Source organism: Phocoena sinus, chromosome 11 (genome assembly GCF_008692025.1).
Source record: "Phocoena sinus isolate mPhoSin1 chromosome 11, mPhoSin1.pri, whole genome shotgun sequence".
NCBI lineage: Eukaryota > Metazoa > Chordata > Mammalia > Artiodactyla > Phocoenidae > Phocoena > Phocoena sinus.
The window spans coordinates 66441688-66456174 of record NC_045773.1 but is presented as its reverse complement, the minus strand read 5'-3'; the positions used below and the strand labels follow the sequence as shown (position 1 = coordinate 66456174).

The following is a 14487-nucleotide window of genomic DNA, read 5'->3' as shown; positions in this document are numbered from 1 at the left end:
ATTGCTGGAAAAAGAGCCCCAGATGGACTCTGGGAACCCAGGAACTTTTTTCATTGGCTCTTGAAGGGAATCTCAAGTGTGACAGAACTCTAAGTTTGCTGACTCTGTTTCTCCAGTTTTTACGTTTTTGTTTTTACTGATTTTCTGCTTCTGGTTTTGGTGGTAGCCATGATGGGGAATTCCGTTTTATGGACTGACCATTTGGAGATCTCCACGGGATACATGAAGGAGACCTAGTGTCTGTTGGTTGAGAGACAACAGAAAATCTGGTTTGCTAATCCTTTGTTGTTGGTGGTGGTGTGTTTGTTTTTCTAGGTGTGACCTCAAATCGGTTAAGAATTTTGAGCCCACTGGGGAGGAGAACAGCTCTTTGAAATCTGAACTGGAGAGCTTTTGTTTCTGTGTTTACTTTTGACCTGTGGCTAGGGTTGGAGAAAAGAAGCCCTGTCTGTGTGTCTACATGTCTGTAATTCAGAACGGCCCTTAACTCTCATTGTGAGTGTGAATATTTTTCTGTATCTGGGTATTAATGACTTAGAGTACTACATCTCTCACAGGGGTTTTGTGTGGATTGGTTAGTAGAGACAAATAAATGTTTATATAAATCTAATGGCCCCCAAAGTCACAGGAAAAAAAAAAAAAAAGAAACTGAACTTCTAATGCTTTCAATGTGCTGGACTTAATAAAAGATTCCTCTTACAAGAAATTGCTAACTCAGAAAACTTTTAAGGAGCCAGGTTCAGATAATTAAGGTGAATCTTTGACAAATTAAATTAAATTGAATTGGTTTAGGACTTCCCTGGTGGTGCAGTGGTTAAGAATCTACCTGCCAATGCAGGAGACATGGGTTCGAGCCCTGGTCCGGAAGATCCCACATGCCACGGAGCAACTAAGCCCATGCGCCACAACTACTGAGCCTGTGCTCTAGAGCCCACGAGCCACAACAACTGAGCCCGTGTGCCACAACTACAGAAGCCCGGGTGCCTAGAGCCCGTGCTCCACAAGAGAAGCCACCGCAATGAGAAGTCCGCGCACCGCAACGAAGAGTAGACTTTGCTCGCCACAACTAGAGAAAGTCTGTGCACAGCAATGAAGACCCAACGCAGCCAAAAATAAATAAATAAAATAAATTTATTTAAAAGATTAATTACTTAAATTGGTTTAATAATTTTGGTTTACAAAAGACAAATATAATAGCTATCTGTGTTTTCTCCATCTTATAGTAAATATAATACAAGTATATATTCTATTTTTCATAAGATCTGGATTTGTTTTTCGTGAAGAAACTAGTTAATCTGAATTTCCTACACGTCTCATTTTGTTTCACTTATCAAATAAGCCGACATTATCTTTACATGATGTTTAAGATTATAAAAATGTGAATCTGGTAGCGCAGTGGTTAAGAATATGCCTGCCAATGCAGGATTCGATCCCTAGTCCAGGAAGATCCCACATGCCGTGGAGCAACTAAGCCCGTGCATTACAACTACTGAGCCTGTGCTCTAGAACCCGCGAGCCACAACTACTGAGCCTGCCAGCTGCAACTACTGAAGCTTGCGTGCCTAAAGCCCATGCTCCGCAGCAAGAGAAGCCACAGCAATAAGAAGCCCATGCACCGCAACGAAGAGTAGCCCCTGCGCACCGCAACTAGAGAAAGCCTGTGTGCAGCAGCGAAGACCCAACACAGCCAAATAAATAAATTTGTTAAAAAAAAATCAATCAATCTTGTGAAAGTTTTACTGCCACATGTTATATTAATGCAAAACTAGAATTTGGCTCCATCTCTATTAAAATGATAAACTGGTCTTAGAGCTCTAGGCAAGGGTTAAAAAGGGGTTACTATTAATCTTCTGTGTAAGTTGCCCGGAAAACTGATTCCATGTCTCAGCAGAATAATTTTCTCTGCTTTATTTTGGCTTTATCGTGTTCTAATTTTCTTTAAAACAAAAAGCAGAGCCACTTCCCCTATAAAAGAGCTAAATATCCTTGCAATAGTGTTGCCTTCTATGTTTATTTCAAAATGTTTTATTTTATTGTCACTTTGATTAAATAGGAAACCAAGTACTATTGCCCAGGATCCCATGATTCTGCGGGCCTCTCACTGTTGTGGCCTCTCCTGACACGCAGGCTCAGCGGTCATGGCTCACGGGCCCAACTGCTTCGTGGCATGTGGGATCTTCGCGGACCGGGGCATGAACCCGTGTCCCCTGCATCGGCAGGTGGGCTCTCAACCACTGCGCCACCAGGGAAGCCCAGGATCCCATGATTCTATCTTAATCTAGTGCCCTATCTTCTGTGATGGCTCTTTTGGTTTTGCCTTCCCAACATCAGATCCTAAGTTTAGAAAAAAATAAAATTAAAATGTCAGGTTATCTTTCTCTTTATTTATTAAGTACCTCAACACTATTATAAGAGCATCCTGGGAAGAACTGTCAGATCAGAAAAGATATTCAGCCTTTCCTAGGCTAAGTTTACATAGGTAAAACACTCTTAATATAAATATTTCAGAAACTGCATGCTTTAGGGGAAGGCCCTAGAGATTTCTCAATGTCTTTACTATGCAAAATATGTTCTTATCTTCAGGGGAAACACTAATCAAACTCTTATGAAATAGTTATATGCCATATCCCAATACAGCATTTTACTCTCTTCCATTCTGATATTATTAGTTACTGTAATAACTACAGGCCTTCAGTCTCATTACTAAACACATTTCTGCTTTCCTACCCTTACCTGAAGGCCTGGTTACAAGCTGCAGGGTAGTTTGTGTCTTCCACAAAGCACACACTCAAAGTCTTGTGGAAAAGGACTGTACCAGGTTCTACGAACTATTGATGCTTTACTTGGGTACAGGATTCCAAGCTGGCATTAGCCGACCTTCAGACTGAGCCAGTGGATCACAATTTCTAGGACTCTTTTCAGTCCAGAAGCAGCCAGCTCACTCAAGATCCAGTAGATGAAGAATTAATTACATGGAACTGAATGAATCGTTAAAGGAAATCGAGTTGTGGTTATTTGCTGGGAATATAGTTGATATTATTTTTCTATTGTTTTATTTTTATGGATGTATGAGGAAATCTTCTCTCTGTCTTCTTGAGTTGTCTCTAACCTTCAGTTTAGGAAATTATGCTTTCATAAACTGAAATTTAACATTTTAAATGGTATCTGAATCTCACTGACCCCCTCCTGATTCAGAAACCAATACTTCAATACTTTTCCTGAATCTCTTTCCTTTCTCTGGCAATACAGTTATTTACACAGTTTCAATAAGAATCTGTCCTCCTTTTTACTGGGATATAGTTGAATAGATCAGTTGTGTAACTGGATGTTGTATTAAAAGATGATTCTCATTTAATCGATTGTGACAAGTCCACTGTAAGGTGCACTTGTCGAAGCAATGCCTGCAAAGCTCTCTCAGGAAGCTGGCCTGGAAACAAGTGATAAGGAAGGTTACTTCTGGGCAGGAGAGGGACTTTAGAAAAATTGGGAACCTCAAGAAGGGAGGAAGTCCCTCACATTTATAGGTGCTGCAGGTGAAAGATGCTAGAGAAAGTCTTATGCTTGGTTTCTATATTAGTAGGGAGGCCAACTTGTTCCAGTTTGCCCAAGACTTTCCCAGTTTCAACACTGAAAGTCCCACATCCCAGGTACCCCTCCAGCCCAGGCAAACTGGGACAGATGGTCACTCTAGGTAGAAGAGCGAATAACAGAGGTTTTAAAAGTCCAACTTAAGATTCCATATGAAAACTTCTGGACAGAAGCTAAAATGGCTCAATACTTCAAAACTCTAGATTTGCAGAGCCCAGTCAAGGAGGTCCACATGCTTTATTTGCTCCCTCACTGCATCTAAGGAAATGATCGAGTCAAACCAACTGAGATCAGACTGTTTTATGTCAAAAATAAAAAACTTTGGAGATTATTTATGATCACAGGAAATTATCTAAAACTTGGAAATAAGGCAAAAAGGTAGACAGCACATCCTTTCAATACCATATGGGGGTAAAGACTACCCAAGTGTTGTCTAGACGAGAGGAATGCACTTAGTTCATCTCATTGTTTACCTTTCATTAGAAGTCCCAGACTTATCGAAGTTACTTGTTAACTTGTAGATTTTGTCCAGGAGAGGTGAAAATAATTTTTGCCTAGTAGTACAGATAACCCCAAAGATTTATGGCCTGTTGGATATTAGCCATTTTTAAAACTGAACTCAGCAAACTTATCCTAACAATCTTCTGTCAAATTGCCTATAAATATTCCAGCTTCTCAAATGGTCCTTGAACCTGTCCTAACATCTTACTGGTTCCCTCACTGATTGATAATAATAATGAATTAGATAGATCTTTGATAAGTATTGATTTTATATTTACTCAAAAGTCTTTTTTTTTTAACTATTTTGAAAATTATATTTTAACATCAGCCATTTGTATTTTTTTGTGGGCCTGAGGGTGGAATATAGGAAGGGTCAGTTTTGATGGGGGAAGAACAAAGTCTGGAGCATAGAGCAGTATCAGGAGGAGACAACAGGTCCAGTGAGACTCCAGCAGCCCACATAGGACCCTTTGTAGAAAATGAAGAGAAACCAAAAAAAAAAAAAAAATCCAGCCAATCTTGGTCTAGCTCACAGCCTAAGATTACTTCTTGGCATGTACAACCTTGGCTGGTCTTCTGTTTCATTGAAGTTTGCAGTCATTGACATTGTTTGATTTCCAGGGCCCTGACTGCTCCCCAAGATAAACTTCCCTGCTCAGTGGGCCTAAAACCATACCATTTGCAATTTAAGAAAAAAAAAAAATGTCATGAAGAACCTAGGGGTAAGACAGGAATAAAGACACAGACCTACTAGAGAATGGACTTGAGGATATGGGGAGGGGGAAGGGTAAGCTGTGACAAAGCGAGAGAGAGGCATGGACATATATACACTACCAAACGTAAGGTAGATAGCTAGTGGGAAGCAGCCGCATAGCACAGGGAGATCAGCTCGGTGCTTTGTGACCGCCTGGAGGGGTGGGATAGAGAGGGTGGGAGGGAGGGAGACGCAAGAGGGAAGAGATATGGGAACATATGTATATGTATAACTGATTCACTTTGTTATAAAGCAGAAACTAACACACCATTGTAAAGCAATTATACTCCAATAAAGATGTAAAAAAAAAAAATTATACCATTCGCAAGTTACTTCTTTGGCCTAAAACCTTTCCTTTGTTAATATGCAAGTATTTCTGGAAGAGGGTAACACAAAAGGCCGTATCAATCATTTACACATTAGTATGAACAAGTTCCTAGCCTTTCCTAAGAGCAAATTTGAGATGAGAGAAAGCGAAAACAGCAGGCAAGCTCTGCTTTCCTGGGATGGGGAGTCTCAGAAGGCTGTGGAAAAGGGATTCAGGGGGATGGGGCCTTGGACTCACCGCCAGATCCTCTCGAGTGACAAAGCCCCTCTCCTTGGCACCACAGTCCTGGAAGAAGCCCTGCAGTTCTGCAGCTGACTGGGAGGACCAGGACTCTGGCTCGGGGGCCACAGAGACATCCTGGCCATCAGCTGGCTCTCGCATCTGCCGCCGGCGGCTGGAGCCTAGCTTCCGGCTCTTTCGGGGCACTCTCTGTCCACTCTCCATGGTGCTTTGGCCTGGGGACAGAGAGGTGAGGGGACACTGGGCTGCTGAACACAGTCACTCCCTGCTCAGAACTCTCCCATGACTCCCCATCACCCCTGGAGAAAATCCACGGTGGCTGATGAAGCCCTGCCTGATCTGACCTGCGCTGGCCTCTCTGACTCATCACCCACCCCCAGCTGACGGCCTCCCACACATCCCGCTCAGGGCCTTTGCCCTTTCTGTTCCCTCGCCTGGAATGCTCTTCCCTGAGGTATCCACATGCCCTCATCTCCTTCAATTCTCTATTCAACTGTCAAAATTCTTCTCTGGGACTTCCCGGGTGGCGTAGTGGTTAAGAATCCAACTGCCAATGCAAGGGACATAGGTTTGATCCCTGGTCCTGGAAGATCCCAGATGCCGTGGAGCAACTAAGCCAGTGTGCCACAGCTACTGAGCCTCCAGTCTAGAGCCCACGAACCACAACTACCCAGCCCACACACCACAACTACTGAAGCCTGCACGCTCTAGGGCCTGCATGCCGTAACTACTGAGCCCACATGCTGCAACTACTAAAGCCTGCGCGCCTAGAGCCCGTGCTCCGCAACAAGAGAAGCCAGCGCAGTGAGAAGCCCGCGCACCGCAACGAAGAGTAGCCCCCGCTTGCGGCAACTAGAGAAAGCCCATGGCAGCAACGAAGACCCAACACGACCCAAAAAAAAAAGTCTTCTCCGGCCATCATAGGTTCTATTGCCTTACTTGGGGGTGGTTACACAGGATGGTCCAGGATCTCACTGTCTGAAGGACCAGAAAGAAGCAACTTGCTGCTCTACCAGCTTATCTCCTCACATCACAGCTTCCAGCAGGGGCTCTCTCCATCCTCCCTTCCTCCCTCTCTCAGCCTCACCTGGCCTCCAACCTCTTTTTCCTCCTTAACAACATTTCTCTACTCCTTCCACATATGCACCAGGGAATCCGTAGCTCCCCCACATGGCTTTTATGGCCTTTCAAGACATGCACATCCTTCACCCCCTCACCTCTGCGTCCCATCATGGTCCATGTCATCCTTTCTGAACCACTCGCCATTCCTGGAATGCCAGATTCCCTCCCACACTTGCTCCCTTTGCCCCAAACCTCCCTGATTCTCTCATCCCCTTGCCTAGCTGATACCTCTTCCCCCTTCACCTTAGAGTCTAACCTCCTCCTTGAAGCTCCTCCATGCTTTAAGCAGGGTTCATGCCCCTTTAGCTGTGACCCCATGATGTTCTGGGCTCCCCCTATAGGAATATTATTCTGTGCCTCGGTCCACACTGCTCCCAGCTCCCTAGTACATAGTAGGTGCTCAAGTAAGGGTTGTCAAATTCATTAATTGGGCTACTTTCATCTGTCACTCGAGGTCAGTCAATTGATAAGGATTTTGATGGATAAGGATTTGTCCAGGTGGGACCTCAAGGTAAGAGAGAAGGAGGCTGGAGTCTGGAAGGAGTAGAGTCTGGTCCTAGTGGGGGGTGGCGAGGGGGAGGTGAGAATAAGTCTGGGGCACGTAAAACTGTATAGGGTGGGAAGGGTTTGATGTGCACATAGGCAGCTTCCTGCAGGTGCTGAGACTTGAGCCAAGCTCTAAAGGAAGCGGGTAAGATTTAGAAGCAGCGAACAGCATGTGTGAAGGGACTGATGAAGCAAGAGCACTACACCCACCCTGGACTTTTCCCGTTGGGGTCAAAGGTCACAGACAGGCTGAGTGGAGGGATCGTGGACTCTGCCTCAGGGATAGTGGGCTCATTGCAGGGGTCTGGAGCCACTGGTCTAGCCTCCCCTTGGGCAAGTTCCTTCACACAGCTTGCATAGAACCTCAATGAAGCAATTCCTCACCCCTGGGGAGGCCCCAAACTTTAAAGCGAAGTAGAGTCTCTGACTCCTTATCAGTTATTGCCTCTTTCTCTTCCCTTTCTGCTTTTTCTCTCTACCTGTTTCTCTCCATATCTCTTTCTGTCTCTCTCTTGGGGCCTTCAAAGTCTGCTTCAGATGCAGTTTTAAGATTATAGATGTAAAACCACAGTGGTGTGCTGGAGCCACATATTAGAGGTTTGCAAGAGCCAATTGTGTACCTCTCTTCCCAACTCAGCGGCCTGCAATCAGCCACTGTGGGAGTATTTACACCATGGGAATCAGCAAATGCTACAAATCAGGGGGTTTTTCCCCCAAAGAACAGTTACCAGAACATCTCTTCTGCCCAAAGCCTTCCCCAGATCTAGCATGCATTTAAGCAACAGCTGTTCACTGAGCACCGACCGAATGCCAGCACAGTGGAAAACGAGCCTGCTGTGATGTGTGAGGCTCCATTAGGCAAATTAGGAAAAGTGCCCCTTCCTCTGGGCAGATGCAGCCCAGTGCCAGGGCCCACGGGTTGGCAAGTGGACTGTGGGCTGGATTCCAGTCCCCACTCACCCCCTTGGTCAGGCACCCTTGTACAGGACACAACCTACATACCCAAGTGGAGCCCCTGGCCCTGTAGTTATAGGAGTGGACTAACTCCTGGTCTCCCCTAGAGGCACTCACATAGCCTCATGCAGGAGAAGACACAAAATTAATTACAGCACAGTGTGGAAGGGACAGTAGCCCTGTATGCCAAGTGCTGTGAGAGCACTGCAAAAGGAACAACTCGCCAGTGCCTATCAGGGAGGACTTCCTGGGGGAGGTGACATAAGTTAACAGTGAGTTCCAGGGCAGGAGAGATCAGTTTTAACCCTGGATCGCCTCATAATACCCAGCCTTGCTCTGGGCAAGTGCTGGACCCTCAGTTACTCACTGTTTCCTCCGCTGACACACACTGTCCTTCAGAATGTGGGTTGTTCTACTAGATAACTGAGTAGACTCAAAAAAAGATTAGTGTCGTAAAAGAAAAAATAAAGCAGGGGGACTGTTCTATATTCAAGAGAATAAAGATAAATGGCACCTGAATATAGTATGCAATCGTTAATTGGATTTCCCTTCAAAAAACAAAACAGTAGGGGGCTTCCCGGGTGGCGCAGTGGTTGGGAATCCACCTGCCAATGCAGGGGACATGGGTTTGAGCCGTGGTCTGGGAAGATCCCACATGCTGCGGAGCAACTGAGCCCGTGCGCCACAACTACTGAGCCCGTGCTCTAGAGCCCGTGAGGCACAACTACTGAGCCCACATGCCACAACTACTAAAGCCCGCACGCCTAGAGCCCATGCTCTGCAACAAGAGAAGCCACCACAATGAGAAGCCTGCGCACTGGAACGAAAGAATAGCCCCCACTCGCCGCAACTAGAGAAAGCCCGCGCACAGCAACGAAGATCCAATGCAGCCAAAAATAAATAAATAAATAAATATTTAAAAAAAACAAAAACACAGTAGGAATAAGGGACATTTTGGGGGCAAATGGGGAAATTTGAATATGGACTTCATATTAGATGATATTCACTGAGCAATGTGGAATTTCTTAGGTGTGGTACAAGTGTTGTGATCATGTATAAGAATCTCTTTGTCTTTACGGGATCCATGCTGAAGTGTATAATGTCTGCATTTCACTTTCAAATGGTTCTGAGTAAATACATAAGCAAATGAACAGGAAGTAAGTGTGGGTGGGAGGGGGAGAGTAAATGGGGCAAATTGTAAGCCATCTGTCCAATAGAATTCATTGAACTATTTGCTCAACTCCTTTGTAGATTTGAAAGATTTCTTAATAAAAGGCAGGAGAGATAGGAATTCCGTGGCGGTCCAGTAGTTAGGACTTCATGCTCTCACTGCCGGGGCCCAGGTTCAATCCCTGGTCGGGGAACTGAAATCCCACAAGCCACGGTTTGGCCAAAAAAACAAAAGCAAAAACAAAACACCGGTCGGGGGTGAAGCCAAGAATGAGATTCCAGGGGTTAGAATAGAGAATTTCCTCCACAAATCTAACTGTCCTTCCGCTAGTATCTCCCACTCCCCCATCACCCTCAATGTTGCCCCTGGAAACAATGATGAGATACACACCCCTCCTTGGGGTGCATCTGTCCACACCCAGAGGTCAATATCCATCCTCACTCACCATCCCCCTAAGAGGGGATTTCCCTCCGTCCATGACCCCATGACCCTCCAGTGGGCTCAGCCTTGGGTCTTGTGTATTGTAATCAAAGAATCACTCACTGAGTGTCAGTACCAGAAGAGAGTCCAACCCACCCTCTTGACCCATAAATGTGGAAAAAGTGGCCAAGAGAGGCAGTGACTTCTAGTCCCATTGCTTTAGAGTCAGACAGACTCTGTCTCCTGAGCCCTGCCGCTCACTGGCTGTGTGACCTTGGGCAAGTCACATAACATCCCTGTGCCTCAGTCTCCTCACTGGAACATGAGACTAATACCTACCACACAGGGTTGTTGTGAAGATGAGAGGAGACAATTGAAGTAGAAACACCCCTTCCCTTTCCCAGCAGAGCCCACCTCCCTTCTGGCTTCACTTACTTTCTTTTTATTTTAAATTAATTTACTTATTTATTTTTGATTGGGGATCTTAGTTCCCCGACCAAGGATTGAACCCATTCCCCCTGCAGTGGAAACACAAATTCTTAACCACTGGACCACCAGGGAAGTTCCCTGGCCTTATTTTCTCTTAGCGCTTGTCCCCTTCCCAGAATAGAGTATTTTTATTCATTTATTTGGTAAAATTTGCGTCTCTTCTTACTGAAACAGAAGCCTCATGTGAGTAAGGAATTTACTCTTTCATTCACTGCTCTATCCCAAAGGCCTAGAACAGTGCCTCGCATACAGTTGGCGCTTAGCAAATATTTGTTGAATATATAATCCATGTAAAGCACTCACAGCTATGCCCCGAAAACAGCAACCACTGGGTTAAGTTAGCCATGACAATTGTGGTGACAACATGGATGAGGGTGAAATTCCATCTGAGTCTCATAAAAGTTGGGTGCTGTACAGATATGATTTATCCCCACTCAGCAGATGAGGAAACTCAGGGAGGTAGGCTCCGAAAGGCAGAGACCTGCCCAAGCCATGATGTCAGAAGCAAATCTGACACCAGATCCACTCTCCTGGTTTGTCACGGGACAGACTTGCTCCAAGACCACTTCTTGGAGAGGTACCTCCTCGGCGGACAGGAGGCCCCTCTGTGGATCACAGACACCTGACAGAGAAGCCATGATGGGACAGGGCTTTGGAACAGGGCAGAATGGGCAGGCTTTGCTCGGGTCATGAGACTTGGGAACTCAAGTTCCACGAGTACTTCTGTTGACAAAGATAACATACACATGAGATAACACACACATGAGGCAGCAAGATAAGATTCCCAGTGCGGAAGCTTCTAGAACTGAAGTGCTGGGGGAAGAGTCTACTGTGATGTGGGTGTCACATCACTGAGTCTGTCAGGCTTCCACAAGTGAAGGGAGTTAGAATCCCGAAATAGATTCCCTGCGACCACATCGCAGGACATGGGATGCTCTTGACATCGCTGTCCGGGAGTTCCTAGTCGAGCTGCACCCTATTTCCGTCAGTCCCCTGGCACTTTGTAAGAAAGCAGCGCTTCCTGGACACCTCACCAGTCCCCACTATGCCAAAGGCCTCAGCATCAGCCCTCTGAGTCTGTCAATCCTTCTCTCCCTAGAGGGTACCTGGTGGCCCCCTCCTTGCCTGTCAGGAGGTCTAGGTCAGAAAGGCAGCAGGTGACCTACTGCCAGTTCTGTCTCAACACACCTGTCACCATCAGTCAGGGACAGTGGACTGCCCCCTCACGGCTTTGCAACGTGCACCTAAAAACAGTCTATGCCTCCATCATGGCCAGGTATGGCCACTCAGAGACAATGGGGACGTCCTTCAGTCAGTCCTCACGTGTGTACATGTGTGTGTACACATATATGTGCACACACACACACACACACACACCCCTCCCTCACGGTCAACTCTCACAGTCAGACAGGACACCCCTCACGGCTGCTGGCGTCTACGAAGGTCCCTGCCCTCTCAGAGTCACTCAGAACAACACCCTCAGAGTCAGCCAGCAGGGGCAGCCCTCCTTCAGAGACCCCTCCTCTGCCATATTCCCCTTATTATTATTATTTTTTTGGCCAAGTGCTGTGTCTTGTGGGATCTTAGTTTCCCAACCAGGGATCGAACCCAGACTCCCAGCAGCAGAAGCGCAGAGTCCTAATCACTGGACCGCCAGGGAAGTCCCCACATTCCCCTTATTGATCATCATTACCTCATACTTGTAACAGTGGGAAACCTCATCCTGGCCAGGAGCACACATACATACACGCACCCCCAGCACTACTACCTCTCCCCACTTCCTCACCCAAGAAATCATATAAAGTTTGAGGCCAGACTTGAGGGCAAATGAATCCTGCTCCCAGACATCCCAGAAATCAGCTCCCCACTGTAGGATTCGGTTCAGCAAGCAGGCACCACAGACTTTCCTTCAGGAAGTGGAGAGTCTTGTAAGAAGGATGCTGTAGGGGAGAGGGACAGAATCACAGCATCTCTGATTGCCTTAGGGCCTCTCCCAGTTCCATCATTCTCTCTCCAAAGGGCTGAGGAACTGGGTCAGCTCTTCACTCCAACTACTACAATAGCTATAAGTAATAGTGATAGTCACAGAACCCAAATTGTCCATGTCAGTGGGTCTCAGAGACCTCCTAGTATATTTATCCTCTCCCTTCCCCCCACTAACCTGATAGAGAAACCGAGGCTCTGAGAAGCCAGGTGACTTGCCCAGGGTCACATGGCCATTTAAAGGTAGGTAATCTATCCAAGTCTCCTGCCCAAGTGCCTTCCGCTAGATGCAGAGAGGTCCAAATTCATGAGAAAAGGGCTTAGCCCTTTGCACCTCGTTCCAGGAGCTGGGTGGGGACCACAGTTCCCTCCCCAATCCTCACCCCGCCAAAGAAAAGAAGCATTGCAACTCCAGGGTAGCTCCCACCTCTCAGAGGCTCCCAATCGTGCATGCAGCTCCGTGCCTCCTGGACCCGGTAATGAGGCAACCACTGCCCCCAGGAGCCCACGAGCTCTGGAACTGTTAACAGTCTTGTGTCTTGCTTAATCACTCTTTCCGTTCCCCGGGGAGCCAACCTCCTGTGTTAATCTATGGGACTTCCTGTCAAAGTGACCACTGGTTACACTTTCACCATCTTGCCTGGTACTCCCAAGGAGCCCTAGCCCTACAATCTTAGAACTGAAGAAAGCTGGAGCTGGTGGGGAGGCCACAGAAGCTCTTCAGGGTAAGGTCATCCAGTTCTCAGTGGCAAAGACAGAACTTGGACCCAAGTCTCTAGTTGCCAGAGTGATGCCTCACCTTATCCCAGCCAAAGTGTTGAAGGGCACAGTTATGGCTAAAGCTGAGTGTATACACCATGGCTTACCTCAGATCCTCATTCTCAGACCACGTCTTCAAAATCCAGGGGAGGCCCACACCCAAAGCATCTTTTAGGGAATGTCTAACCTAACACCAAAATATATTGTAGAGCTACATCCATCAGAACTGCATGGTACTGGAGCATAAATATAAATGGATGGACTGATGGGACAAAATAAAGAATAGAAAGGGGGACTTCCCTGGTGGCGCAGTGGTTAAAAATCCACCTGCCATTTCAGGGGACACGGGTTCAAGCCCTGGTCCGGGAAGATCCCATATGCCACGGAGCAACTAAGCCCACACACCACAACTACTGAGTCTGTGCTCTAGAGCCCGTGAGCCACAACTACTGAGCCCACATGCCACAACTACTGAAGCCCGTGAGCCTAGAGCCTGTGCTCCACAACAAGAGAAGCCACCACAATGTGAAGCCCGCACACCACAACAAAGAGTAGCCCCCACTCACTGCAACTAGGGAAAGCCCGTGAGCAGCAATGAAGACCCAACACAGCCATAAATAAATAAATAAATAAATAAATAAGAATAGAAAGGAACAGACTCACTATATATGGGAATTTATTGTATGATAATGATGGCATTTCAAATCAGTGGAGAGGGACTTCAAATCAGTGGAGAGAGACTTCCCTGGTGGTCCAGTGGGTGAGACTCCGTGCTCCCAATGCAGGGGGCCCGGGTTCAATCCCTGATTGGGGAACTAGATCCTGCATGCATGCCGCAATTAAGAGTTCGCGTGCCACAACTAAAGATCCCGCATGCCACGACAAAGATCTTGCACACTGCCGCTGAGACCCAGTGCAGCCAAAATAAATATAAACAAACAAACAAAAAACAAATAAATATGTTTAAAAAATAAACTTAAAAAAAAACAAATCAATGGAGAAACAATGGTTTATTCAGTAAACTGTGGGAAGAATGGGCTAGGTATCTGCAGAAAACAAAGTTGGAGCTCTAACCCTAAAATAATTCCAGATCAAAAGTTTCAGCATTAAAAAAAATCGTACAATTATATGTTGTTTGCAATTTGCTTCAAAATAGTCAAGGGATGGGGGAATGTGTGGGACGTAGGTGAAATGAGACTGGCCCTGCCCTATTCTGACTGCTGTTGAAGTTGATGAGGGTAACTCTGGCTCCTTCTATTCTTCTCTCTACTTTTGTGTATGTTTGAACAAATGCCAAAAGAAATTATTGGATAATTTAAAAAATAATCTTGGAGCATTTAAGGCCTTTCCAGTCATATAAAAAAGCATTAGAAGCCATAAAAGAAAAGACTGAGGCAATCCTCCTCCAGATAGAAATTTTTAAAGAAAAAAAGAAAACGAATGGCAAGAACAAAAAAAATTACCATTGACAAATAAAAAGGCAAACAAACTAAGAAAAAATATGCACATAGCACAGAAAGAAAGCTAATTTCCTTTTTATATCATGAGTTCTTGCAGATCAATGTAGAACCAATAATGCATTAGAGAAATTGTTATCATATATGAATAGACAACACATGGGAAAAAATATGG

General features: G+C 45.9%; 1 protein-coding gene across 3 annotated transcripts in view; it reads right to left on the bottom strand.

Annotated features, from left to right (window-relative positions):
- Positions 1-12635, bottom strand: part of RAB44 (RAB44, member RAS oncogene family) — a 35218-nt gene extending 22583 nt beyond the window's left edge. The window contains exons 1-3 of one of the 3 annotated variants that reach the window (XM_032648633.1): positions 12524-12606; positions 11900-12053; positions 5409-5626 (exon numbers count right to left, since the gene is read on the bottom strand). In XM_032648633.1, the coding sequence (XP_032504524.1) occupies positions 5409-5615 (207 nt within the window). In that variant the 5' untranslated portion in view covers positions 5616-5626; positions 11900-12053; positions 12524-12606. Of the gene's footprint in view, positions 1-5408; positions 5627-11899; positions 12054-12479 lie in introns of all 3 variants that reach the window. The other 2 variants (XM_032648632.1, XM_032648634.1) reach the window with 2 other exon arrangements.
- Between the last annotated feature and the right edge of the window lie 1852 nt (positions 12636-14487).